Below are 27,469 nucleotides of genomic sequence, written 5' to 3' on the forward strand. Positions count from 1 at the left end.
CTACCGAGGTTCACACAAGAATCTGGATATTAAACACCAAAAAATTGCCATGCTGAACTCTAAAAGATAAAAAAGAAAGTATTATTACTTACGTATAAAGATAATCAATCAAAGAGTTAGTAATGGGGGCAAAGATAAATGGCCGACAGGAAAAAGTTTCGTTTAATTTTCCCTCAGGACTGCCGTAGCCGTCATATATATGAGAACACAAGATTCCTAAACGATGAGAATACTAGCCAGTTTGTGAAATAGTGGGTGAACCTACCTCAATTTAGCGATCAAAATAAGGAGCAGCAGGCGACATTTGCAAACATATGGCAGTGGTAACAACAAACTACCGAAACGCAAACCTTTGCTTTGCAACCTTTGTTTCTCATGAAGAGCTCAGTGGGGTTTCACAACATCGTTTTCCGTGGTAATCGCTCAAAACTAAAAATCTTATATTTTACTCGCATTGTAGTTAAATTCATCCTTGAATCTCGAGGTCACGATTATAGCGTCAGTTTTATGCAATGTGTCACGGTCTGAGTATAAAAAACTTTCAAGATTATCATCTACTGTACGTTTCACTCCTTCATATCCTTATCCCTCCCCCCACCCCCCCCCCGTCCCTTTTTGTTTAATTTGCGGGTCTTCAACTCCCTTAAGTGATTAACATGTAACTTCTCACTATAACATCTACACATTATCCAGCAAACAGGTAATGAGAATACTTAAACTTATCAGGCAGACGTTAGTAGTCTTGATCTAACACCAAATTCTCGTGACTGATTTACAAGGAAATGCGTAGCAGGGGAGAATTAACAATCAGATCATGTGAGTTAAAAGGTACAAGTGTTTCCCGCCTCCAGCAATGTATAGTTTGGTTCACAACGAGCAATAAGAAGTATGCATTCTTCCCACAGATATTGTTCCACTCAGCCACAGCAGACCTCTGTTAATTATCTCCCCATTTATGATACTAACATCATAAATTCCCTACCGTGGTAACTTAATTTATTATCCGCCACATCAATGTCGCCCTCCTTGATAAACTCAGCTAGGCCGTTTGGAGTGATGTCATATTTGAAGTCTTCAAATCGTTTTTTCAGCTCTCCAGCCGTCACAAACAAGTCATGGTTCGTATCAGTGGCTTTGAAATGACACAAGATTTTCTTAACATCATATATACTCTTGTAAGTCATGATTTTAGACTCCTCAGGACTGAGTTTGCCATCAGCTGTGGAGAAAAGTATCATAGTAATTTCTGAGCTTTTCACGTAACATGTCCAGTGGTCAAATTTTAATGAACAAAGTTATCTTTTACTCTCTAAAGCAGCGCAGGTTTGAACAGTTAAACAGTGAAAGTGATAAATATGAAAGCGATCTTCGCCTCAGGCCTGTACGGAATTTGAACCCTTGACCTCTATGAAACCAGTGCTGTATCAGTTGAGCTAACAAGCCAACTGGAAGTAATAATTATGTTAGTTAATAATAAACCCGTGAAGTGATAGAGCAATGACTGTGAAGATATGAAAGTCATATTCGAGGACCACTGGTTCTTCAGTGTATTTACTGTTTTGTGTAATCCTTGTTAAACAAAGTTGATTATTATTATTATATATGCGAACTGCAGATTAAAAACTGAGTATGAAGGAGGGAGGAGTACTATTAGGAATTCTTAAAGGCAGTTTCTACCCACATTACCATATACTTACTCTATACATGCCATTTTCCAGTCTTTGCATCATTAAACTACACTCGTTTTCAGACCTAGCTTATCAGGATTTTACTCTTTTTGTGAATCCACAATACATTTTTTGTAGAATAATCAAGCTTTGTATTGGGGTCAGCGTAAAGTACTGGTAAAAATCATCAAGGAGTTAAGCTGAAAGAATATATTATATCACATTACCTTTCTTTCTCCGTTATTTCGTTTCGAACTTAAAAGGATTTATATAATCTCGTTTCCTTCAAAATCAATTCCAATTTGAGAAAAAAATGGCCAAAATTTTATACCCATTTTCCACACAAAATACTACAAAGGAGCATTAAGGGACAGTATATACCTATTTAGCTAGTTTTTTAACGTCAGCTTCATTATTTTTTAAGGCGATCGATAACAGAAAAATCTTCTTCACCTTAAAAAAAAGAATCGCTCTGCGAGATTGAATTCCCTAACCTACGGACATTATTCCGAGAAGCTAAATCTTTTTCAGTTATCCTCATATACGCTCATTCTAAGATCTTCATTATAGCAAAAGATCTCTTACCGTTCAGATCGAAATCTTCTACTTAACCCTCCCACTTCAAACCAAAGCTTTCCACTTCACCTCGGCTGGAAAATCCATCTCCGTTCGAGTCCATGTGTTCCACCAGAGCTAGAATGCAAAGAGCATTCGCTTTTTTTTTTCATTATTATTTTTTAATTTTCACTGAAGGGTTTTTAATCACCCATCAGATAAGGAATATGACTATCAAGGAGCCAGTCGATCATTAAATTTTCAATTTAAGTAATGGGTCATTTTGATAGTTGAAAAAAAATTAACCCAATACACTTCTTTCAATCTTGTTCCCATTGGAGCCCAGGCTAAATCCAAACAGATACAATTTGGAGTTGCTACAGGGCCTTCTCATATTATGTGAAAAAATAAAGAAATAATGAAAACCCACTAGATTCACGTGGTGTATCATGGAATTTCCCATGAGTCTCTTGTGTTTTCGAGTTTACCCACTTATTTTCACAGGAAGTTAGCGCATCAAATGTAAAATGAGTTTGAATCGGCTTCCTACAGTCTGCGATCTTTAAAAAATCTTAAAAATTGTTACCTACACCAATCCTAAAAACACAAAAAATAAAACAACTAAAAGTATTATGGTCACGTGCAAAAATGTATCACATGCAAGATGTGTCCGTGCAAAAATGTATCACATGCAAGATGTGTCACGTGCCAAAATGTATCACGTATGAAATGTATCACGTGCAAAAATGTATCGCATACAAAATGTATTACGTGCAAAATATATCACATGCAAGATGTATCACTTGCATTACAAAAATGTAATAGCCAAAAATAAAGGATAAGGTTTTCAACGTTAACATTTCGACGGGTAGATTGTGGCGCACAATGAAAAGGCTGAGTGTAATATCGTCGAATATAACGGCGTCCCTGTATTCTTATTGGCTGTATTCTATGGCATGTTATAATTATTTTCATGTATTTCTATCTTTTTTGTTATCATTATTATCTTTTTTTGTGTGTTTAAGGGACCTGGGTTTTGGTGGGGGGAAAGGGAGGAGGGGGGGAGGGGGGTTGTCGGTAGACTTTGGTTGTGTTCTCCTGATCCGCCCATAAAGCTCTGCAGTATTCCTATAATCTCCCACATTGGCAGTAATTTTCTAGGAACCCTTTCTACACTCTGTAAGCGACGACCAACCTTTCTCCTCCTTTTCCCCCTGAAAACTATGCAACTATGCGATCTCTCCAAAAACCACTGACCCCCCCCGCCCTGACGATAAATAATTACTGTTCCCTGAGGTAAGGGAGATAATTCTTCTACCTGGGCAACCATAGAACTCCATCTGCATGGAGACATGTCCATACCATGACTGTGGAAGAATTCGGATGAAGCGTGCGAAGACTGTCCTTAGTTTATGAAAAACAATAGTGTTCTGGTCCTTGTTTCCTCGAAAATCCTAGATAAAATTGATAGCAATGAGAATAAATCTCATTTACATCCTACAGCATGGTACTGTTCTAAATTTACATGATCAATCCGTCTGTATTTTAAGCCGCATGATCACGCCCGTGGCTTAGAAGACATAGGACCTCCTACACCTTAAGAAGGAAAAAAAGTTAGAATTTTTATGCATTTGTGAAAAATATGGTTTTAGTAACAAAGTGATTAACACAACTTGAAAATTTCTTTCACCTTGATTGCACTTTGTCCTACAGTGTAGAATTCAAAGCTCTCTCCATCATTACCGTACTGCAGCCTATATTGGATGACCCACTGATTCCAGCCGTATCTTCCCTGTGTGGCTACGCCCCTCATTGCCGTGTAACGAGTGAGAAGATCGATCTGTATCCACTGGTTTTGATCATTCCTGCGGGAAGACCAAGCACCTTGCAGAGGGAAAAGTAAAGGCACAACTTAACAAATGTTAGATATCATATAAAGGTTAGAAAAGCTGCATTTTTATCGGCTCCATTCAAGCTTAACGTCGTGGCTAATATGGCTAAAATAAAATTACTACCATTTACGTTATCAATGTACAAAGAATAAGCAGGATAATCTTTCGTAACGGCAACTTGAAATGGGGACCCAAAAATACGAAATTATTCTAAAATTACTTTGAAATAAAAGAGAACTCACCTTTCTTTTGGAATTCGAAGTGACCTTGGCCGCGAGAGAATTGAATATGAATTCAGCTATGTGATCATAATTTTGATATCATTTTTTTCTTGATAGAACAAAGCGGCAAAGTGAATAAAAAAGGTCCCTTGGCATTAGACGACTTTGAATGAAGTGTGCTCAAAAAGGAAACAATGGCTTTAGCTCAACTGAGGAACAGAGGATATTAAGGTTTAATTAACATCCTTTTTGCTCACGGTGATACTAAGAACCAACGGTCGCTTCACATTTTTACGTGGAAAAAGTTATCAGACAGATCTCCATAAAAAGGAATAAAAAACTGATTACGATGTTCCATGCTCTAACATATAGAATCAAACACGAACTAGATAAGTGATTTAACTACTTCCTTTATTGAGACATCCCACTATCATCACACTATGGGACTGAGACATATTTCGTCAACCTTTCCCAAGAACAGATAAAACAGTTGCTTATGTTTCGTAGGCCTATTTGACTTGATGCTTCTACCGTGGTTCACAGAAGAGTGTGGGTATCAAACACCAAACATGGCCAAGCTGAACTCTAAAGAAAAAAAAAACAAATGTTTCGACAGTTACGTATACAGATAAAAAATAGATAAGGAGCCAATGAAAGATGGACGAAAGGATAAACTTTTTTGATTAGAATAAAATGCAGGACTGACGAGGCCGCCACATATTTCAGACCATATAGATTCCTCGATGAGCATCGAAGTTTACATTGTGATAAAGGGAAGCTCACGAACTTAACCCATTCAAGCGGTTAAACAAAAAGCAATAGCCGTCAATATTTTGAGATGTAATGGTGATAAAATACCGAACGCCAACCGTTTCATAGTTTTTCAATCTGAACAGGTTTATCTTTCACCGACAGTAATAAGTTACGCTGAGCAAACTTTGTTTTATAAAAAAACTCAATGAAGTCTCATAAGATACAGATGCATCTATTTCCATGGCATTCGTCAAAACCCTGAAAATTAATTAGGTACTGGGTTTGTAGTCGAAGTGGTCCTTGAATCTCAAGGTCTCTTTTATCGCCATGTCTCAGTTTGTGCCTCAAAATCTTTCAAGATAAACATCCACAATCTGTTCCACTAAGAAACAGTTTTAGGACAGAGGTTTTTTCCCATTATTTTCTCTTTTATCTATTTTCACTCTTTCGGCCCATCCTTGACCTTTCACGTTCCCTCTTGTTTAATTTGTACGTCTTCGCGTGTTTTCTACCATCAGGAAAATGTGTTTCGTTTTGACAACGAAGAATGCATTATTCAAATAGACGTCGTGGAATACAGTGTACTGCACAGCTGTATTATCTCCCTACTTATGATGCCGATGTGATAAATTCTATCCTTACCGTTGTAACTGAATTTATTATCCAGTTCATCAACGTCTCCCTTCTTAATAAATTCTGTAACGCCATTAAGAGAGATGTCGTATTTTAAGTACTCAAATCGTTTCTTCAGCTCCCCAGCCGTCACGTATAAATCGTTGTTCGTATCAGTGGCTTCGAAATGGCACATGATTTGCTTCAAATCATATGGACTTTTGGACGTCATAATTTTGGACTCTTCCAGATTAAGTTTGCCATCAGCTGTGAAAAAAAAACAAATGTTTTGATAGTTACGTATACAGATAAAAAAAAATCAAAGAAATAGATAAGGAGCCAATGAAAGATGGACGAAAGGATAAACTCTGAGCATTTCAATTTAGACCTCAAAGGCCAGTCATTATTTATTTATCCCCGGGAGGGGAGAGGGGTGGTGGATTTTGGCGGGGGAATCAAATGGTTTTTATGGGGAACGGAGGGGGGCTAGATTATACTCTTATACAGAGTATAAGGGGGGGACTGTTGAAAATTGACTATCAATTACCTGCCAATGAGGGGAGGGGGGAGTTGTCATAAAAATATTACAGTTGTCTGTATGGATAGAAATGTAATTTTGATCATGACACAGCCAAAATCATCCATTAAAAAGATACTCTTTTTCATCATTATTATTATGACCTTTCTCTCTCCATTACTTGTTTAAACTTGAAACTGCATTCACACGTTCTCCTCATTCCCTTGAAATCATATCCAATTCGATACCAAAATTGACAAAATCTATACCCATTTTCCGACCAAAACAGCACAAAACCATTTACTCTGGGGTAGTACATACCTATTTAGCTAGTTTAAATACTGATAACAGCAAGATTGTTTCCATACAAGAAAGGTAGAGTCCCCTTGCCACCTTATAAAAACTATTCTAAAGGTAAGTTTTTCTTTGATATTCTCATTTACGTTCACTTAAAGATCTTCCACATAACAAAAGATAGAGAGATACATGTACACTTACCGTTCAGATCGAATTGTTCCACACTACCTTTCCAATTTAAACCAAAGCTTTCCACCTCATTTTGGCTGGCAAATCCATCTCCATTCTGGTCCATGTTTTCTACCAGAGCTAGAGAGCGAAGAGCATTCGTGAAAGTACTTTATTATACAGTGATTTCGAGTGATAAATCACGAAATGTCCCACGAGTCACTTGTGTTTCCGTGTTTACCTACTTGCTTCCGCTCTCCGCCATCGAAATGATTCAGTTCGTGATCTTAGGGAAAGCTTTAAGTGATAAAACCTCACAATACTGAATACACTGAGTGAACTTAAATAAAAGTATTGTGGTCACATTCTTGGAAAATGTAGGATGTGGCTTTCAAAATTTTGGTGAGGAGATTTTACAGCACAATGAAAAGGCTCGGTGTAATATCGTCGAGTATACAACGGCGTTCCAGTATTTTGATTAGCTATGTTTTCTAAGGCACAGTATAAATTTTTCCATTCTTTACCCACGTAAAAAGCGTTTTGAGTGAGGTAAGAAAAGACGGTTTCCTTGGCATGAGGCGATCTGGCGAAGGGACTAGTGCTGACCAAGGGTTAAACTATAATCCGGGTTTTTTATTCCTATGCTCAAAAGGAATTTTTTCGGTTAATTTTCTTTATTCCTTTTAGGGCATCCAATTAATAAATTGCAGACTACAAGAATTACGCTGAATAAGACTTAACACCAACTCTGAGATATCTTAACCCAGCTTTGAACGACCCAGACCTGGGTGGAGGGAAAGGGACTGTGAAAGGTAGATTAAATTGCTTTGCCCAAGAACGCGACTCATAAATATTGGCCCGACCAAGTCTTTCAAGGAGCTTTCGACCCCGAGTCCAGCGCACTAACCATAAGGCCATCGCTTCTCCCACATATAAAGGAGGAGAAACTACTTTTAAAAAGATGAGATGATTCGTACCTGAGCAGCCATACACCTCCATCCGCATGGAGATATGTGAACGCCATGACCGAGGAAGAAATCGAATGAAACGTGCAAAGAATGGCTTGTTTAGTTTGTGAAAAACAATGGTGTACTTGTCTTTGTTTCCCGCAAAATCCTAAACAAAAATAATGAGCACAGGAATAAATCTCTTATATCATACCCCTTGGTACTGTTAACATAGAAAGTAACGCATCCAAACCAGTCGACAGACACTTTATCTCCCAAATCAGTCAACCAGCAAATGCGTATGGCAGTCAGCGGCCTTTCCCTACATCTTGGCATTTCGGAAAGCCGCAAGACTCTAGAATAAAAAATTATCTTTAAAATCGGCGCCCTTAATCCCTACGGCATCAACGAAAGTTTTACATTCAGCTTATTTACTCTGATGCTTTCACGTTACCATGTTCCCAACAATAGCATAGCTCCATTTTTCTATACATTTATCGCACATAATCCACAATTCCATGATTTCCTTTGAAGAAACTAGCGCCCTAAACAACAGCTCTAGAAACTCTTCACGGTGGCCAATTTGTATAAGTATTTGCTAGAACATTGAATAGTGTTAGAGGCACGCTTTGATTGGCTACTCAAACACGGGATATCCTTTGCCATTCATCTCCGAACAATTTACGAGAGAATTGTGCCCGGAAATCTTACAATCGCTGTAGGAATTATTTTTGCACGAGTTACAATCATCTTTTGGTACCATATTTTCCACTGTTCAAGTATACACGTAAACAGCTATTAACCTCATTGGGTGAGGCAAGCGGTGGATATTTACCTCGTCGACTCGGGAATCACAATAAATATCTAATACTAGCCACTACCACTTCGGCAACTGATTAAAAACTGATGTTAATCATTATTTAAGTTGATAAAACCAAATCATTTAAGAAGCTTTATAGCCTCCTCTCAAATCTTGATGACTGTGGTGACAAAGTGATTATCATAAATCTACACTTCCTTCTACCTTGGGTGCAGTCTGTCCTGGCTCCTTGTAAAATTCAAATTTCTCTCCATCATGGCCGTACTGCAGCCTGTACTTGGTGACCCACTGATCCCAGTCGCCTCTTCCTTGTGTGGCTACGGCTGTCACTCTCGTGTAATGAGTGCGAAGATCGATCTGTATCCACTGGTTTTGATCATTCCTGCGAGAAGACCATGCAGCTCGCAGCGACCCTTGTTTCGCAATGTTAAGTCGGCCACGTTTGGTTCCATGGTTTCTGTCCCATTCCGAAGAGGCAGAAAGTTGTTCGTCGGAGATCTCACCGCTTTGCACACCGAGGGGTTCGATACATTTTCCTGTATTTTATGCATAAATGGTTATACACTGAATATCACTTGAATATTACTTAAATTGCAATGCATAAATTCCATAAAAAGTCGACAATCAGTACCCCCTCTCTCCCCCCCGCCCTCCGCTGGGTGAAGAGACGTACAATGAATTGTTTGATCTCGCATTCAGAGGTCACTAGGACAAACTTTGGGCCTGTACTTCTAGTGGTTTTGTATTGTTCAAATCATCTGTTCGTAACAAGTGCACCTCACCTCCGATCCACTGTAAGTGTTTTAATCTATATCATAGGCTGCGTTCTGATATCGCTGTCTTACTTTGGACTGTTCATTCCATACAATGATAGAGCCAAAGGTTTAGGCATACTTAAGTGAACTTTTGCGCAAAGCACACTTGGGTCAAGCAGATCGCGCGCTTTAGACACAAAGATTAACAAAAAGGATAAGTAGTTAAACAATATTTTTTACCGGCTAAGCAGCCATAAAGCTCCGCTCTCATGGAAATATGTGCAAACCAACTGACAGGTTGAAAACGGATAAAACGTGCCGTAATTGGTGGATTTAGGTCATGCCTAACCACGGTGTTTCTGTCCTTGTTACCAGTAAATTCCTGAGAAATCAGTGAAAAATAAAATGCGTTAATTTGCGCTATGGACCATGCCTAAATATTTAAGTGGGCTGGATATAGGTCAGGTCGTTTCCATACGTTTTAATGGACTGTGAAGAAGTTTGGGAGGAGTAAATGAGACATTATTGGCCTGGAATAACGTTACCTGTACATTGCAGATGTTCACGTAGAAATGATAGCGGTCTCACGGAGCCCGAGATGGCAACGTAAGTAAAATTCGCGACTCTGAACTGGTTGTTCTAGGTCTATTAGTTGTGAGACAAGCTGTAAAACAAATAGTTTCGTGTAACATGGCCTATGACTGTCATATTGGATGTACTTCTACGAGTCGATTCACCTCGATCGCAGATTGTCCTTTCCTTTTGTAGAACTGAAAGTTCTTTCCGTCCTTGCTGTACTGAAGCCTGAACTTAGTGACCCACTGGTTATAGTCAGCCCTTCCTTGTGTGGCAACACCGGTCACTTTGGCGGTTTCGTCAAAGAGATCAATCTGGAGCCACTGGTTGCCGTCCCTCCTGCGAGAGGACCAAGCGCCTCGCTGGCTGCCTTCTTTTTGAATATTTAGTCTGGCGCGCCTGGGGCTATGGTTCCCGTCCCATTCCGAAGAGGCACTGAGCTGTCCGTCGGTGACATTACCCCTTTCAAGGCCAAGAGGTTCTTTGCATTCTCCTGGATTTTCAATCGATTAAGATAATTCAAACTCCATTTGCAGTAGATGAGAACTTTAACACAAAAATATACACGTCTAGCAGTTGGCTATTTTGAAGATGCATAAATACATTTGTCTTAAAACAGGGCCAAGACTCATACTTAGAATAATGTTTTGTTTGGTATACACTCAATTGCGAAAACGTTGACTCCTATAAAGCGTTGGCGATGAACGATGGGATCCGATAGCTTTATGAGTACAAATGCACATGATATGTTTTGTCTAGTATACACTCCATCGCAAAGACGTTGAAAAAGTGTCCGCAATGAACGGTGGCATCCAACGGCCTTATAAGTACACATATACATGATGCCACATGTAGTTGCGCACGGTAAATGATAAAAACCACCCACACTTTTTTGGAAAGAAACGAATTATCATGAACAAAGACTTGCCATGAATACTGAAAAAAATTATGCACTGATTATGAAACTGTGCGAAAATTTCCCACAAAGCGATTGGGCTCACCGTTCATGGAGGGAGCTTTCCGGGTATCAAAGTTGTTGCAATCGAATGTTCTGCTAGCAAAACGCATTGTTGAAATAAAGGATTTGCGCTCAACCTAAAATCAGCTCTTACGCCAAAATCCTTAATTACATTGACATTTCCTTGGTCACCTAAGTTGCATAAACTACTCTCACTAATCATTGATTAACCGTACTTAAAAAGTAACACAGATCCTTGAAAAGATCTAGTGAACACAGTTATGATCTTACCGTCATCTTGCACACCGCTGAATTTTACCTGTAATACAAAACATTTCATTTATGAAATACAAATTCTCTCGAGATGCCTTTTTTTTGTTGTTTAAATTCACGGCATACTATTCCGGAGTAAAGCACTCGTCCCAAAGTTAACCTGTTGTTATTGCCATGTTTTCTTTTCTTGTATAACTGTTTACATAGTGGAGTATGACATTGCATGAAAATCTTGCCTAAAATGCTGTTTGTACAACACTATCCCTTATATCTGGAAATAATTTTTCTATAACCTGGTCGAATCGATGAATTATAAGAAATTGTAAATAATTGACGTAATTTCTGTCGTCAAAAATATTTTTTTGTGCTCTTTCAAAATGCATGTAAATGTTTTATTAAAATGATCCTATTCTGGTGATAGAGAAAGAAATAGGTGAGAAAAAAAATGCCTTCTACACAATCAAGGTAACTCAGTAACAAGGGTGAAGCAAGTGTACACTATTCTAGTGTAACAATCCTCTTAATGAGCCATCAAACACACTTTTCATGACAATTAAAGAGTACAAATGCCCTTGTTAATCTATTGAAACCTCTTTCATCTATGTTTGTATAGTCTTCTAAAAAAAATTGCAAATCAAAGCCTTTTTCTCATACCTTATTCTCTCTTTTAATGAACTTTTTTATGGTTACCTTCGAATTCCCAAAGTGAAAGTAAACAATTTTCTTTGAAAAGAACACAGTTAACTTTGTCTTGAGCATGGAATAAATTAAAATCCGAATCCTTTTAGAGAATTCGAAGAGTTAGTCGCGATTGTCGCTTTCATTCGTATTTTTCAGAATCTTTAGCGAACCGAAGAGGCAGAATGAAGAAACTGTTTGCTTAATAGATATGTTCTTACGTTAGGTTCTCAATGGGATGATTGCTAAAGGTTATTTTCTTTTCGTTCCAATCAAAGAAAAAAATTCATGGTTAACTTTCTATTTCACTAACTCTTAAGATTTCTAAAATTTTACGCCCAGCTGCCAATAATTTTACCGTTTTGCGGCGAACGATGAACTCCATGAGACCCTCTTACATGGAGAATTGGTTCTAACGGGAAGACGAATTTTTGAAACTTAAAGAGCAAGAGAAGACTTGTATCATTACCGATGCTGCATCCATCGTTGTTCCCACAGCAGACATCAACAGGATCCATATCGTTATGTCCTTCATTTCTCTTAATCAGCTTGAATGGACCAAAGTTTTCCAAGCCAGGAAACCCACAACTGAACAAAATTTAAGTATCAAAGAAAGCTAAAACAGATTGCATTTTTATCAGCATGATTTTAAATTTACATCAGGGCTAATATTGCGATAAGTGGAATTTCTGATATTTACGTAATCCATGTACATTAAGGACCTTTAAGTTGGGACCCGAAAATGCGAAATAATTAAAAATCACTTTTAAAAAATGAACACTGACCTTTGCTGTGGAAAGCGAAGTGACCTTGACTGAGAAAGAAATGCATGTGAATAAAGCCATGTGACTACAGATTTATAGCATTTTTTCTGAATATAACAAAGAGGTTTAAATATAACTACATTTCAATATTTTTGTTTAACCAGTTCTCTTAGGGTAGATTGATTTTGAATGAAAGGTGTTCAAAAAGTAAACACCCTCTTCTTTCTTTTCAATTACTTTAGCACAACTGTGGAACAAAGAGAATCATTGTTTACAGCAATTAGCATCCCCTCTTACTTATGGTGATAATGAGAATTGATGTTTCTGAAAAGGAACAGATTTCTTTCTCAAACAAAATGAAAAACGCATTCTAATGGCATATTTCCTTTATCTTATCATTTTTTTCAGCTGGCGACGCTGCAACATTTAAGGTTTTCCTTTCAAATAGGAAGCACCCATATTTTCTGGCTCAATTTCGCAGAGATTGAAGCTAAATCTACAACATATGATATATTTTGTTTTCTTAAACAAATCATTTATTCTTATAATTCGAAAACATTTTGATATTCCCACTGCAATATATTTTCATCAGGCCGTTCTGTGCAATCGAACAATGTTAGCATTATTAGCTAGATATATTCTTAGTAGTTAAAACTAAATTATATGGCCTTTCTAAAAGTTTTAATTGCACTTTGCTGAAAAAAAACACGCAAGTGTAAAGCAAACTGATGTGTACTGCTGTATACATTACTTACCATGGTTTCAAACATCGTTAACGATGGTTACTTAACTAAACAATCATTAAACTAACAAAGAAAAAATAAACACTACCAAACAAAAACTGAAAATACACTACTTACAACGCTTGACAGTATTTCTAATACTTAACTGCTAAATAAATACAAAAAAATTACAGTTCTGATAATAACACAACCTTTAAAACTTTACTCAAAGCAGATGTTTTTTCGTGTGAATAAAGAGGGAAAGTTCTAAAGAAACTGTGGTACTACGTCGCTTGGGGAAGGAGTGGGTAGCAAAAGATAATTTGGCTTTATCAACTAAGTTGATTATGTAAATTGGTTATCGAGTTCCCAAAGCTGACGTGTCGAACGTTAGCCCTTCTTCAGAGCGAATAATGGGATTGTGGGTTGTGTGTAGTTTATAAACAGAAATATAGAGATACACTTTTGGTGGGAACGAGTTGATTTGAAAAGTGTTTGAGGATACCGCGTAGTTTAAGAGAACCATCTAAAGATATATTTTTGTTCTAGAGTTTTGCAGCTTTCTGAAATGCCTAGATGCGGGGAAAGGAAATATATGACAGTCTGCGTCTTTCCCTACATCTAGGCAGTTCTAGAAACTTTCGATGGCCAATTTACATTTATCAACTCAGTTGATATAACAGAAAAATTATCTCGCATTTTCGAATGGATAAATAGCTAGAGCGAGCAGGGGTCGTTGCTGACTAATATATACTTAATATTTGGTCCCGAGGGAAACAGTTTTTTTTTCCCCCGAGAGTCCTGATGTTTTCCTCGACTTCGTCTCAGGAAACATTAGGACTCGACGGAAAACAAAATTGACCAGTTTCCCGAGGGACCATACATTAAGTGCTTTCGTATATATTTAGACTTTCCCTTAAACAATCATATGGCAAAAACATGTTGTTGTATTCGGCGCGCGGGCAACAACTGCGCAATTGTATCCCGTTCGGGATAAATTTGAATTTGATCAGGGGCACGCGACCAAGAATCAACCAATCACAATGCTCGTTTTGTTGAGTGAAAGTATATAACAATCTTTTTGTTTCCTTGCATCTGCGATTCGATTAAATCTGAGCGATTTTTTTCAGTAATTGCTCTTTTGATACTTCTATTAGATATTCTCTTGATTAGATGCAATGAAATTGAATGGAAATTCCAGTAATAGCTGGGAGCTACGATTTGAATTAATAACGGGCTGAGAAACGGGATTCGGAAGCCTGAGACTTCAACTAGATTTGGACTTGTAAACTTGTAGGATGCTATGGAGGGTCTTGAGTCCCATGGGTTTAAATGCAAGTTGATTGAGTTCAATTTCTTTATTGTTACATCCCTTTTTTTACCAATCTAAGTGACCGAGAAGAAACAAATCAAAGCATTTTTAGCCACAATAAAGTGACTGTCTGTGTGACAGCACGTTTCTCCTCAAATGTCCCGCAGAAGGCCTGGTATCAGGCGTTGAACATGGCTTTCTTGAACTCTGAAACAAATTTAAAAAAAGCAATTAAAACTTATATGTATATATAGGCTCAAATACCGACATTTATTCCATGACGACCACTTCACCACAACGACCAATTTCATCCGTCCTCATAATCATCGTTATTGTCTTCAACAGCATTAATCACCATAGTGATCGTTACCGCCATCACTAGCGTCATCACCCTAATCAGTACCATCATTACCACTTATTTTCGTTATGACTGTCATCGTTATTGTCAACATAATCATGGTCATCATTATTTTATCTGCATTGTCATCGTCGTCATCACCGTTATCATAATCTATTCATTATAAATTATCAGTTTTCATTAATAACGTAGGGTTCTCTCGCATCCGGGGAACTTCATGGCACACTCACGTCGCTGCTTGTCTATTTTCCCTTTACTTATGACACTAATATTTTTAATTCCCCACCGTTGTAGTTGAATTTATTATCTGCCACATCGTCGTCTCCTTGCTGAATAAATTCAACAACTCCGTCTTGAGTAATGTCATATTTGAGATGTTCAAATCGTGTTTTCAGCTCTTCCGCCGTCACGAACAAGTCATGGTTCGTGTCAGTGGCTTTGAAATGGCATATCATCTTTTTCTTTTCTAAGTCTTTGGACATCAGTATTTTGGTCTCCTTGAGATTGAGCTTACCATCATCTGTGGAGATATGTATTTTGAAACACCTTTCAAAGACAAAAAAAAAACTGGTGTTGTTCGTCATTACCACGCATTCTTAAAAATGTCTTTAGTCTGGGAAAGACGCTCGTGAAGTCATGGGCAGTGAAGCCTATCCTGATCTCTGCGGCATGAAGCAGTTAGGGATATTACTAGGCAACCCCCAACCTCCTCCCTCCCCACTTTTTCGTCTGGCTTCCCTGACAGTTTTCCAGTAACCAGTTGTATTCCTGGGTGTACCGAGGTCTACTTACAGCGGAGTGTCCTGCCCACAAATACACTTCAATTTCCTCGTAAGGCCTCGAATCCAGACCTCCTGACCCGGTGTCGAGCGTGCTGACCACCGTCACCTTTCCCACAGGGAAAGAGGTATCAGAGACCAACTTTTAAATTTAGTAAAAACACGGCTTGTCGAAGCTTTACTTGAAGGATCTGACGTGTGACAAAGGAACCATGATAAAAGGTATCGTGGCATTCAATTTTTATAGTCCCCCCAGTTTAATACCCTGTCAGCGACGACTGATTCTGTTTGCCCGGAAAACCATGTGATTCCCCCGAAAAAAAAATTATTTGATACCCCCCTCCCCCCAAAAAAATACTTGGATACTCCCTCCCCCCGAAAAAAAAATATTTCGACACCGCCCTCCGCCTCAGGCGATCAGCAATGAATGATCCCTACCGAAGATTGCAGATATCGACATTAAAATAAATTGTTTTAAGGTGTACATGCCACGGTGTAATTTCATGAGACTGACTAAACCGATAGGAGATTTGTCTCGCGATCGAGCAACGCCACTATTTTTTTTTCTCTGGACATGTCCGCCCAAACTGTCCCTTAGTGGTAGCCCCTATGCAGGAAAAAATCGCTTACCTCCAGATTCTTCATCACTGACTCTGTAGAGATATCTCATCTGCGATGAAAAGGAATGATAAACATACTGACGATAAACATACTGTATAAAGTTCTGTTCCATTTGGGTTCATTGCCTCAAATTCTCAGCCTTCATTTGAAAGTGATTTTATTTAAACATTTCATTGTTGGCGGAGTAGAGAAAAGCATGGGTGGGAAGCGACTCAGAGGGGTATAGCCCACGGGTCTTTGCAAAAATTGTTCCGCTTAGTAACCTGAAGGATCGCCTATAGCGATGTAACGTACAGGAGGACTCTTTTTGGAACAACTGACTACCTATAAACCGTCACAAATCGTTTCAGAACACACTGGAAACGACTACAAGAGGTTCTCTTGTTCCAAAGGACTACGGAAAAGATGTACTGGAACATTGTGGCGTTGGCATACACTTGCCCTTCCTCATATCTCAAAAGTAGCTTCAAAAAATTCACGACGCAAAAAGTATGACTAGATATTTTCATTTTTAATCGATCTACGTGCGTTAAACCAATGATACAAGAAGTGCAAATAGGTGATCATAGTGCACGTATATCGTTACACCTCGATCAGCATAACAACTAAAATTACAGGTAGATGAGTGAAAACGTTATCAATCTTCTGAAACCCATTAATCCCTCGTGGTATCTATTTGCATTAGAAATTCTAAAATCCTCTGCCACTCTCCCTTTCAACGTAAAGTTGTGATTTTTTTAACAATAAGCTTCACCAAGCGGAAAAAGTAAGAAAAGGAGAAAAATATTTTACCAAATTTCGACGCTACGAACGGGAAGGTTGAACCGTTAAGAAATTGTTTCAGAAAAACAAATATTAGTACCCGAAAATTGTTTGCATTCGTCAATGTTCCAACGGCCAGTATGAACACGATCCAGATCCTAACATCTGTCATTGTTACCACTCATTCTGTATGAAAGGAATCTGCAAGATATTTTTTATTCACTGAAATCAAGGAAAAAGTTCTACGTTTATTAGTCATGAAAGTGGGAGAAAGAGTCTCCAGTAAGGATTCAAACATCAACCAGTTTCGACTGTTAACACGTTCAGGTGCCCCAACAACTAAATTGCAGATATTTACCACTATACAAGTCCCTTTTTGAAATAGATTACGATGATATTTAAAGACAATTACAGCCAAAGCTTCTGATTCAGACGAATTTAGGTAAAACCGTCTTTTTTCTATCGGATCAAATGTCGTTACTTCGGCGTCAACAAGAAGGCGAAATCTTTACGCTGGACAGTCAGAGTTCATTTTGGAGAATTCACGGGAACCATTTCTGTTACGAACACTTGAAGCTAAACCACAAAAAGGAAATGCATGGTCCTGGGATCATTTGAGCTGAATTATGACTCACCTTTCGTTTGGTAGTTGGCCAAGTTTAGAGAGAAGTGCATGTGAGTCAAAAATCTCAGCTTTATAGTCTTTTTCTCTCTAGATATAGCAATGCGATCTTATCAAATCAGTAAACTTTCACCATTTTTTAATAGCTTTGTATAACGGTGTTGCAATGGACACAAGATTTTGAATGCTGACTGAAAACTGAATCAAAATTTCAACAGATTCTGAATTTTTTCTATTCAGTCATTCAGACAACGAAGTTGTGGCGGACAATGGAAATTAATCCTTTTCATTCAATCCAAGTTTTCCAAGATAAAATTCTTAGGGTTTTCAATTTATCCCTGGAACTAATTTTAACTCGAGCTACACTCAGCAGTGAGTGCTGGCCATAACCTCCACCTTTCACCTTGAAAGACTGAGAGCAAATAAATTATTAGCGCAAGTAGCATTGTCTTTATGATTTTTTTTGCTTTGTTCTGTTTTTTTTTCTTGTCTTTGTTATTTTTTTTTTCGTCGTAAGAAACAGAGATTAAGAGAAATGAAATCGTCATGACATGCATTACAATAGAAAAAAAAATTCCTGCTTTGAAGGGTAGGTAGGGCCAATAAATTGTACATTTTTTAGTCAACTAGTAGATTTTGATCTTTAAAATTGTATAGCATCTTAGAAACTATTGGAAAAAAATTTGTCCGATGAAATTGTTGAGAGTAGTCGGATATCAAACATGAAGTAGAATCCTAATTACCATTCTTTGTAATGATAAGTTGCTGAAATTAAGTCTGCTAATTTTTCTCCTGATAAAATAGAAGCAACAGAAGCCATGCTCACACGGTACCTTTTCCAAGTGCGGTCAATTTGATAATTATGTAAGACAAGTGAGTATACATCCCCCTTTCGTATTTATTAATAACTTGCCACGGTTGACCTTGACCAAACGATGTTCAAAACTTACCATTTCACGAGCGATGTCATATCACAACTAAGTGAAACATTCCAGCTGCATTTTTTTTTTCTTTTTTTGCGGTTGCGCTCTCTGCAGGTTGACACCCTCGCTATTGTGTTGTTAAAAAATCAAGATATTACATCATTAAGTGATAGATATCAGTCTACATCTTTCGACGCATGCATATATTTTGCCCAATTAAAGGATGAGAAGGAAAGTGTTGAAAGAGTACATCTCTTTCAATTATACTTGAATATTCAAACGCAAAAAAGAAAATTTTTAGGACAGTTCATACCAGCAACGAATCCAAATAAAAATTCCTCTGTCGGCATACTTTACATGGTGTCATTGAGCTTAGGGTTATTTCAGCAGCTGACAAGACGAAACTTAAATCGTGTTTGTAATATTCTTCAGTATATTCGGATGATTATTTCCTCGCTGAAAATTGTGTAGTATTCCAAAGAACGTGCAGTGTGAAAATTTTGCTGATATTAAAATTTTTGGACTCATCGGATTGTCCATGATTCGCGAAAAAAAGGTCTCCTGGCTGACCCCAACGTCTGTATGCACTTTCTCCAAACGCTCCCTCTACATTTCCAATGGTGCTGACAAAAAGAATTTGTTTATGAATCGGGAGCTCATAAATTGCCGACCATTTTCATAATTCTCACGACCATTACATTTGGTTCTAGGGTGATACTGTAAAGAGAAATTAGGAGCCGGTCACTCTTGGGGAGAAAAGGGTTATGAAAATTGTTTCCAGTGAAATTTCACCAGAATATAAATAAAACGTTCAATTAATCACTGTTCTGTGGATTGAATACAACATCACAAAATTTAGTTCTTCGTAGAAATTTTGGTCATTGCTTATTTATTTGTGCAAGACTTACTTAACCGCAATTCGTAAAATATAACTCCTTCAAAAAATCGATGCGACTACGATACTTTTCTACTTTGAAGATTAGTCATTTTTCTTGTGATCACGGACGCCATTTTGGACTGTATAGAGAAATATTTATTCCAAGGGATTCTCAGGAAATTTATCATCGCCGAGATCCTGCATTATCTTTCAATTTCATTGAAAGGGGAGCCTGGCAACGATGCGAGGAGTTTCTGTAGCCGGCTACAGATTACCCGACTTTCTTGAATCGCACATAAGAGGCTAAGACCTAAGACTTAAAGTATCCTTCCATTTTCCACTGGTTGAGCAGGGGGAGTGGCTGGGTTCACTCAGCCTTAGTAAAAAAAATACTCAGTAGGTTTTGATACATTTCATACCGTCATTTTTAACATTAAAAAAATATTTTTACCTTCTCCGAATGTTTTTCTTTGTTTATCATTTATTTTTAGGATTGGTTTGTTTATTATTCAGTAAGCTTGTAAAATCATCTACATGCAGTTTGAAAGTGTTTTTGGCATTTCTGTGCTTTGTTTATTTGTGTCTTCTAAGTCTTCCTTCTCACTGCCATACTCAGCGTTAAAGGACAAAACTGTCGCCTTGTATCTGGTAAAAAGAGGTTATAACTATAACGTGTTACTTCAGTTCAAATGAGTTTTCATGGTGACTCGAGTTGAAATGCGATAAGAAGCGCGTTGCCTCCGAGTTTGAGTGTCAATAACGATGTAATTGTTAATGGTGAAGAGAACTGAGATACATTCTTGCTAGAGAGTTGATGTGTTTCCCAGCAATTTACAAATCATACCAAAAACAAAAATCAATTAATTTTTACCAGTCTAGAAAAAACGTTTTCTTCGTCGGGTCTTTAGGGTTTAAAGTACACATTTAAGATACTGCCCTTTTCTGTGACAAAGTGTCCAAGCACCAATACTACCATCGGAGAAGAAAAAACAGAAGATTTCTCCGCTCTTTTTTCTGCAAAAATCTATGCAAAAGGGCAGACGGATTATCTCTGTGGTGTGTCTACCACTAAGTAGAATTTGTTACAAAGAGCCACATGGGAAGAAAAAAATAAATTTGTAACCTGACATTTTAGTGCATTTTCCACAGCCTGGCGGTGGTTATATCTACACTGAAAAGAAAAGATGAATTTTTCTTATCGGATTATTAAAAAAGAGAACTCGTAAGTAATTGTTTACTCCGGTAAGGAGAATGGTCCATTTCATGGGCCGTTTTGAAATTTCGTTTCAATGCGCCACCAGCTCTGTTATTGGCAGATTTGTTCATTTTCTAAAGGATATGAGGATAAAACATAAAAAGACTTCCTAAAGTTTCTAAATGTCAATTTTCTAAGCATTAGGGTCTTATTTTGCAGATGTCACACTGGACATAGTAAATATGCAGTGCTCGATTGCTAACAGGTAATTAGGCGATTTAAGTGAAGGTAGCCAGTTTTTTTTTCGATTAACACTCAAAGCTATACCCGATTAACAAACTGATCGATAAAGGCAAAGTGAGACCCTTAACGAGTATTATTGAAAGGAGGCCGCAAATTACCTGTTTCTAAAGAGATGATTACCCAATTAAACTTAAAGAGGGCAAGTTTCCGAAAAAAACTGTGGTCCTGCGCCGGAGGGATTATTCAATTAAGATAATCATGGTCTTATCATCTGTAAGTATTAGCCATCTTAAAGAGTTTCTGTTGCTGACGTCTCGGGCGTTAGCATTTCGACAGAGAAAAAGAAAAAGGCCAACGCTCGAAACGTCGCCACTACAAACTTTTCATGACAGCCTATTTTAATCATCAACTCAGTTGATAAAACCAAATTTCCTCGTAAATAGAACTTTATTATAATTTACATTTTCATTTGTAAATAACCTCTAATTTTTACTATCTATTTAATTAAAGTACCTCGTGGCTTTTAATGTCTTTAATTACAAATTCAAACTTAAGAGTAGTGTTTCAATGTTTCAAGAGGGCGTTGTTCGAGCGGCGAGGATTTTCAAGCCTTACGTTTCCAGAGATGGCACTTACAGGGTACCGAATACTTCGAGGGAACCCTTCAAACTTATCAATTATTTTTGCTTAATCAGCAGAATATTTTCAGATAAATAACATCTTGCGTGTAATTCTGTACATATGAACTCGTTTCTACGCTTCGCGTAACCACGAGTTAAAAACGAGATACAAGTATAATCACGAAAACGCTAAATTATGACCTCTTTGCCAGATAATTATAAACGTTTTTACACTACGTAAAAATATTTTTGAGTGTCCACTGCGTGTTAGAAGTCATTTTATGGGTTAATGAGAAAAATTCAATCCCTTCTTTGGGACGATACAACTCATCATATGCCAGTTAAATTCTAGTTCTCAAAAGTTGAGAATGTTCAGTTGACCTAATCACACTTAATTTGCATGAGAGTAAAAGGTATGACTGTTTTGTTAAAGCGAGTCAAATCAAATTTTCATTTCATTTAAGCATGAGAGGTGAAAGAAAATGAAGAGAAATTACGATAACTGCCGATATTTTCCTAGGTGGGCGGTAGAATTCTAAGGATGTGATATCAAAGATTCTTGCGTAAATAGTAAGATAAATAGTTAGATATTTTTTGTAATCGTGTTTTTCTATGTCACCGAATCCCGTCGAAGAATATAAGTCATTAAATCTAACAGTAATGGCAGAACCATGCTAACTCGAGCTCTCGAGAGAAAAAAAGGAAATGGTTGTAGTTAGCAGGGATGCGAGTTACCGAAATTGGTGTTGAATATCAATTGTAATATTAATAATTAATAGAGAATCATATTTTTAACCATTCTTGCACAATCAACAGTCATTTTCGTACATATAGTTTGTATTATAATACCTATTAGATAAGGACATTTAGTTTGGTTGAGCTAAGAATATTACTTTTTCGTAAATGTTATAGGATTCGTATCAACAGCAATTAAACATTGGACGTGCCAATATGCTACGTTCTGACACCTTGACGTTTATCGACCAAAAAGTTTGAGTTAAAATTGTAGTTATCGGGGTAAATTAGTGCCGAGGGGAAGTAAAATTAGTTCCAGTTAACAGGGAGTTAGAGTTAGCTGATAGTTAATGACTGAAAACTGGCTTCAAATCCAAGGGAAATCGGATCTTGTTCGAGTTAGTGGGAAGTCCGAGTTCACTGAGGTTAACAAAGTTAGCTAGGTTCTACTCTACGTGTGTCACACGGTCGCAGTGGAAAAGATCCTTTTATTGCGAGGAATTTTGTCATCTCTACCTGCCTCAATTTTAGGCTTTTAACTGCTTATTTTCAGATTACTAGTGCCTTCCGGAAGGATTTGTTTTTCCTAAATCTTACGCGGAGACAAAAAGTCGTCAGCTCTCAATCTGGGGAAAAAATTGTAAGGATAGTTTCAGTACTAAAAGGAAATGCAGTGGCAGTCATTGCAGAAAACGATGTATGCCCGCTTTTCTAAATACTCGTTCCCAAGCTTATTTTTCTTCCTTCTCTTTTGATGTTTTTTTTTCTTTTTCTTTTTCTTTCTTCACGTCTATTTTACAGTTTGGTAAATGACAACGTTTTATATTCTGAGATAGAACTGAACGGCTCCGTAAATCGCAATGCTGCATTAAACGAACCAAAAATTGAAACCAAACGTGAATTATTTTTTTACCTTTATTGATAGAAGTATATAATCTGTAACATGTACAATTTTCATAAGTATCGTTACAAATTAATCTGGGATAAATCTCCAATTCAAATTAAGATACGCATGTAAGTTTCTGTTATGGAAGATCCATCATCATCGCTCATCTGACTGAACATCGTCAAATAAGTTTCGTTTTTCATGAAGCAGTTTTGATAATCGCATCAGCTTATTTCGTCTGTACTCGTTCAAAGGGACTGGGTTATCATCGGCCAATGAGGCCTGAGGATTCTCCAATTCCTGGAAGAAAAACAACATAAGTCAGAGATCAGGCGACCGCAAACGTTTATCTCAATCCTTGTGTAAATATTAGTTCAAACCAGGCAGAAGAAAATAATTTTTTTCGTTTGCTGTTTTAGGTATAAGTTAATCTTTGCCCTGTCTAATATTCTAGTAGAGCGATGGCATAGTAGATCAAGTGTTTACAATTTTCAGTAAAAAAAATGGCGTATTATTTAGTTAGGGCGAACTGGATGGGTGAGCTACTAGCTCAGAAATTGTGAAGACTAGAAGAATCACGCATCTACAACAGATAAAAAGAACCTTAAAAACTCTACTTTTGTCATGTGACATACCTCACGCTTACATGTCATGAACATGCATATATATTTGCCTTGAGCTTCACATCGACTTGAGAACTCTAATACCACAGACAGAACTAAAAGAGCAAAGAACAACCTAGACACCATGTTTGGATCTGTTGTCACCTCGGGGAAATCTTCGCTTTTGCCTTCACACGAGCTTTTCACGGTTTTATTTATGTGTGAGTCATAAAAAGCGGTGGCGCCAACGATCGTTAATTCAACCAGTCATTGATTAGAACTCGTGGCGGAGACACCTGCTGATGCATATTATAATCGTGACCGACTCATTATTACGGTTGATTACAAGCATTACGTCATAAAAGGCCGATGCCACACAATATTTTAAAATACTGCCGTGGTCCCCTAAAGGCGAAAGGTGCATTAGAAATTAGAGGTGTTACTTATGATCAGCCGGAAGGCATCGTGAGAAAATTTTAATTACCAACTGCAACAAGACAATAAACTTGTGAATCTTCCTGTTAGCAACAGTAGTACCGAATTTCTGTCCACCGCTAGAAATTAACTTGAAACCATGGAAAGTGTCAAATTTAGTATGTTGATTTCGTTTCATTTATCCTACTTATATTTTTAATGGCTCAGAAGTGCCAAATGTTTGAAAACTAGGCTTCAGTAAAGAATTCTTAAGGATTCCCTATAGTTTAGTTAATAGAAGCTGCCTTCAAAGAGCCATTAAAGGTCACCTTGAATAATAAATGAAGAGACTTCTTGATTAACTGATTAAGCCGGTGAAAAATCGAGCCTTTAAGCGCAATTTCGAGTGTTGAACAATTACCGCAGATCTTTCTTAAAGCTTATTAGCTCGATAAACCCCGGCGAGGAAACAATCTTCTCGGTAGAACGGGTAATTTAGTGTTAACAACTGGGTTGAAAACGCAAATTAGCCACCGTAGAGGGTAAAAAAGCTGACGTTTCGAGCGTTAGCCCTTCGTATCGCTCTGACGAAGGGCTAACGCTCGAAACGTCAGCTTTTTTACCCTCTACGGTGGCTAATTTACGTTTTCAACCCAGTTGTTAACACTAAATTACCTGCTATACTCTCCCACCGACGCAGCATCACAGTTTCTTTAGAAACTTACCCCTTTATTCTTGGTAGAACGTGCTGGCGTTTTAATTAGGACTATAAGTGGCTCCGAAATAAAACTCTCTTATCTGCTTTGAAGTTTATTATTAACAAAACTGGGTGTGATTAAGTTTATGCTGTGTCCAACCTTTAGTGTGTTGCTGTATCAGTTGCTAATGAACCTATTTCTTAAGAATGCTGTGCGAGTCCACCTCTGTTAAATGTATACACATGCTAATCGATGGCAGCCATCACTTCTAAATGTGTTATGAATTTTGATGAAGCGGGCATTTTTTTATAACCAAATGACACCGGCCGGGTGAAATATGATTGATTCATCATTTTCATGAAGGGAAAATGCTAGTGAATATATTTCCCTCTTCTTTGACATAAGTATAGAATAGAATTTAACTAATTTGAACCTTACCTGCATGGGGCGAGCATTTTAGAAGTAGGGAGTAATTGTCTCTTATTTTTTTTTTTTGGTAAATATAAATGAAAAGCTGTAGAATATTCAAAAATATGAGTTGTTCAGTCAGCACCTGCAGACGTTATTCCATCACCTTCTCTACAAAGAGGTAAAATTATTTTCTCTTGCATGCGGAGTAAATTTTATTTTGCCTCTATCGGTTGTCTTTGGAATAAGCTCAAGTTGAAAATGGGAAAATTACGAGAGCTCGATTTTTGTTGTCTCCATGACGACCCGAGCTTTAATGCTTAAAGGTTAAGACCGTTCTAGAAGCTGAGCTACATTAAATATTTCATTTTCCAGAAAGCGCTATTCGAAGAATCTTTTTCTTGGATCAAATTGTTTATAATTCGGTTCTTTCCGAATAAGCTGTGCCTGTATTTCTCTGTTAACTACTCTTTTAATGGTATTACTGTTGCTCTACACATCTTCCAGCTCCAAACATGCTCAATCTTTTATATTTTTTTCTGGAACGAAAAAAGCTTCGTTCATTTCTTCGAAGATCTTCGAAAGTAATGACAATCTTTGTTAGTCATTTGCAATAAATTCACCTGTCCAAGAGTCCAAAGAAATTAGAATAAAGTAATCAGCAAGCATTTATTCCTCTTGAAGTTTTCTCAAAGATGACTTCTTAGAGAGAGTTAATTGATTCAAGTTAAATTTTCCAAACTTGAGGATGTCCTTAGAGAAATGAAATAAATGTATTTTTTTTCCTCTTTATTCATTTTTGAGACTTGTTTACCAGCTTGATGTGTCTTAAATTTAGCTTTAAATTATATAAAGTCTTCCTTAACGAGCGGCACGGTTCCTTTTCTTTTGACAAGATTGGTACAACATGGCTATTCCTCATTCAGCATGACATCATCAACAAAGCGGTTTCGTTTGTTTCGCAGGAATTCTTCTAAACGCGACAACTTGTTTCGTCTGTACTCGTTTAGAGGGATCTGCGGTGAAAGATCCGGGTCATTTCGTATCTGTAAAGAAAGAGAATCATGAAGAAGCCTCCAAAGATGCGATTTCTCGCAGGAACTCCCACACTCATAGTAAGACGAAAAAATATATTTCTAAATTTATAACGATGCATATAATTTACTATTTTCCTCATTCTATTTGTTTACACAAAGCTCTCAACATTGCTGATCTTAGCATATGTAGGACACGTGAACCTTGTAATGGCCTAGCTCCGCACCGCACAGGCTCTAGATATAGAGCACTGTAGCGCAGATCCCGAAGGTCATAAGTTCGATTTTTGATGGGGGCTTAGAATTGTTTCTTTGTACCACATTTGTGACAAAATGAAAAAACATCTGACATAAGCCTACAGTATGTCGAATGCTATGTAAGTGGAGTTACTGCAACTGAGAAGATTCCTTTCAAAAGAAATCTTCCATTCTTCCAAAAGACATCTGTTATAAGCCTACAATACTACAAGTGGAGTTACTGTAACTTAGGAAAGTCCTTTTACTAGGATTCTCCAATTCTAGAGCGCAATCATTGAATGTTTTCCATTACTTTCTGTGCAGACCTTGACCTTTTTTTATCGGTTGCTTTTTATTTTCTTTTCGATTGGAGAAAAGTGTCAAACATTGCTAGTTTCTGGGATTTTTCTGAGAATTACCGTCTACAAATGTCTAAAACCCTGAGAATTCAATAGCTTTAGCACTCGATTTGGTCGATTACACTTACCCCATTTATGTTGCACTTTTTAGGGCTCATTATACACCCATAATCTTGGGCCTGAGATACGCCCGAGAATCCAAGCAAAGCGAACAGGAAAACAAGCAGCGTAAACACCTTGAAGGTCATCGTTACGATCATCAGGTAGATCACGAGCGAGAAAAAATGTCTGACTGTGATAATAGGGCTCAGCTGGCATTTTATCCAGTCGCCTGGGTGATATTTTTGGCAGTTTATTCAGATCAGTCAAAGGCGCCTACGACAAGGACTTAATTACGGAAAAGTTGGTAGTTCGCGTCTACTTGTCAAATTGTGCAAATATTTGAACGCAAGCATAAAGTTACGAACACGGTAATTTTCTCTCAGCCGCCAAAACAATCATTTATACACTTTTTTTCACGAAAAATCTCATTAACTGCCGCTGGAATAACTGAAATAAAGTCATGATGTTCCATCGGGTGGAAACTGCTTCACTGGAAATATAATGGCC

At 37.5% G+C, this 27,469-nt stretch overlaps 1 protein-coding gene and 1 long non-coding RNA gene across 2 annotated transcripts; both read right to left on the reverse strand.

Annotated features, from left to right (window-relative positions):
* LOC136283316 (lactadherin-like) lies at nucleotides 1–12,224 on the reverse strand. The gene is made up of 9 exons (XM_066171912.1): nucleotides 12,147–12,224; nucleotides 11,030–11,057; nucleotides 9,942–10,273; nucleotides 9,445–9,586; nucleotides 8,654–8,985; nucleotides 7,660–7,798; nucleotides 6,716–6,823; nucleotides 983–1,219; nucleotides 1–59 (listed from the first exon to the last, which is right to left on the reverse strand). The coding sequence occupies exons 1-9, from the start codon at nucleotides 12,222–12,224 to the stop codon at nucleotides 1–3; spliced, it is 1,455 nt and encodes a 484-aa protein (XP_066028009.1).
* Nucleotides 12,225–23,119: 10,895 nt separating this feature from the next.
* LOC136283595 (uncharacterized) lies at nucleotides 23,120–27,178 on the reverse strand. The gene is made up of 4 exons (XR_010718872.1): nucleotides 26,989–27,178; nucleotides 24,850–26,276; nucleotides 23,744–24,006; nucleotides 23,120–23,408 (listed from the first exon to the last, which is right to left on the reverse strand). It is a non-coding gene; the product is annotated as an uncharacterized lncRNA (long non-coding RNA).
* Nucleotides 27,179–27,469: the final 291 nt, after the last annotated feature.

The sequence above is a fragment of the Pocillopora verrucosa genome, chromosome 9 (assembly GCF_036669915.1).
Source record: "Pocillopora verrucosa isolate sample1 chromosome 9, ASM3666991v2, whole genome shotgun sequence".
In the NCBI taxonomy this organism is placed as follows: Eukaryota; Metazoa; Cnidaria; class Anthozoa; order Scleractinia; family Pocilloporidae; genus Pocillopora; species Pocillopora verrucosa.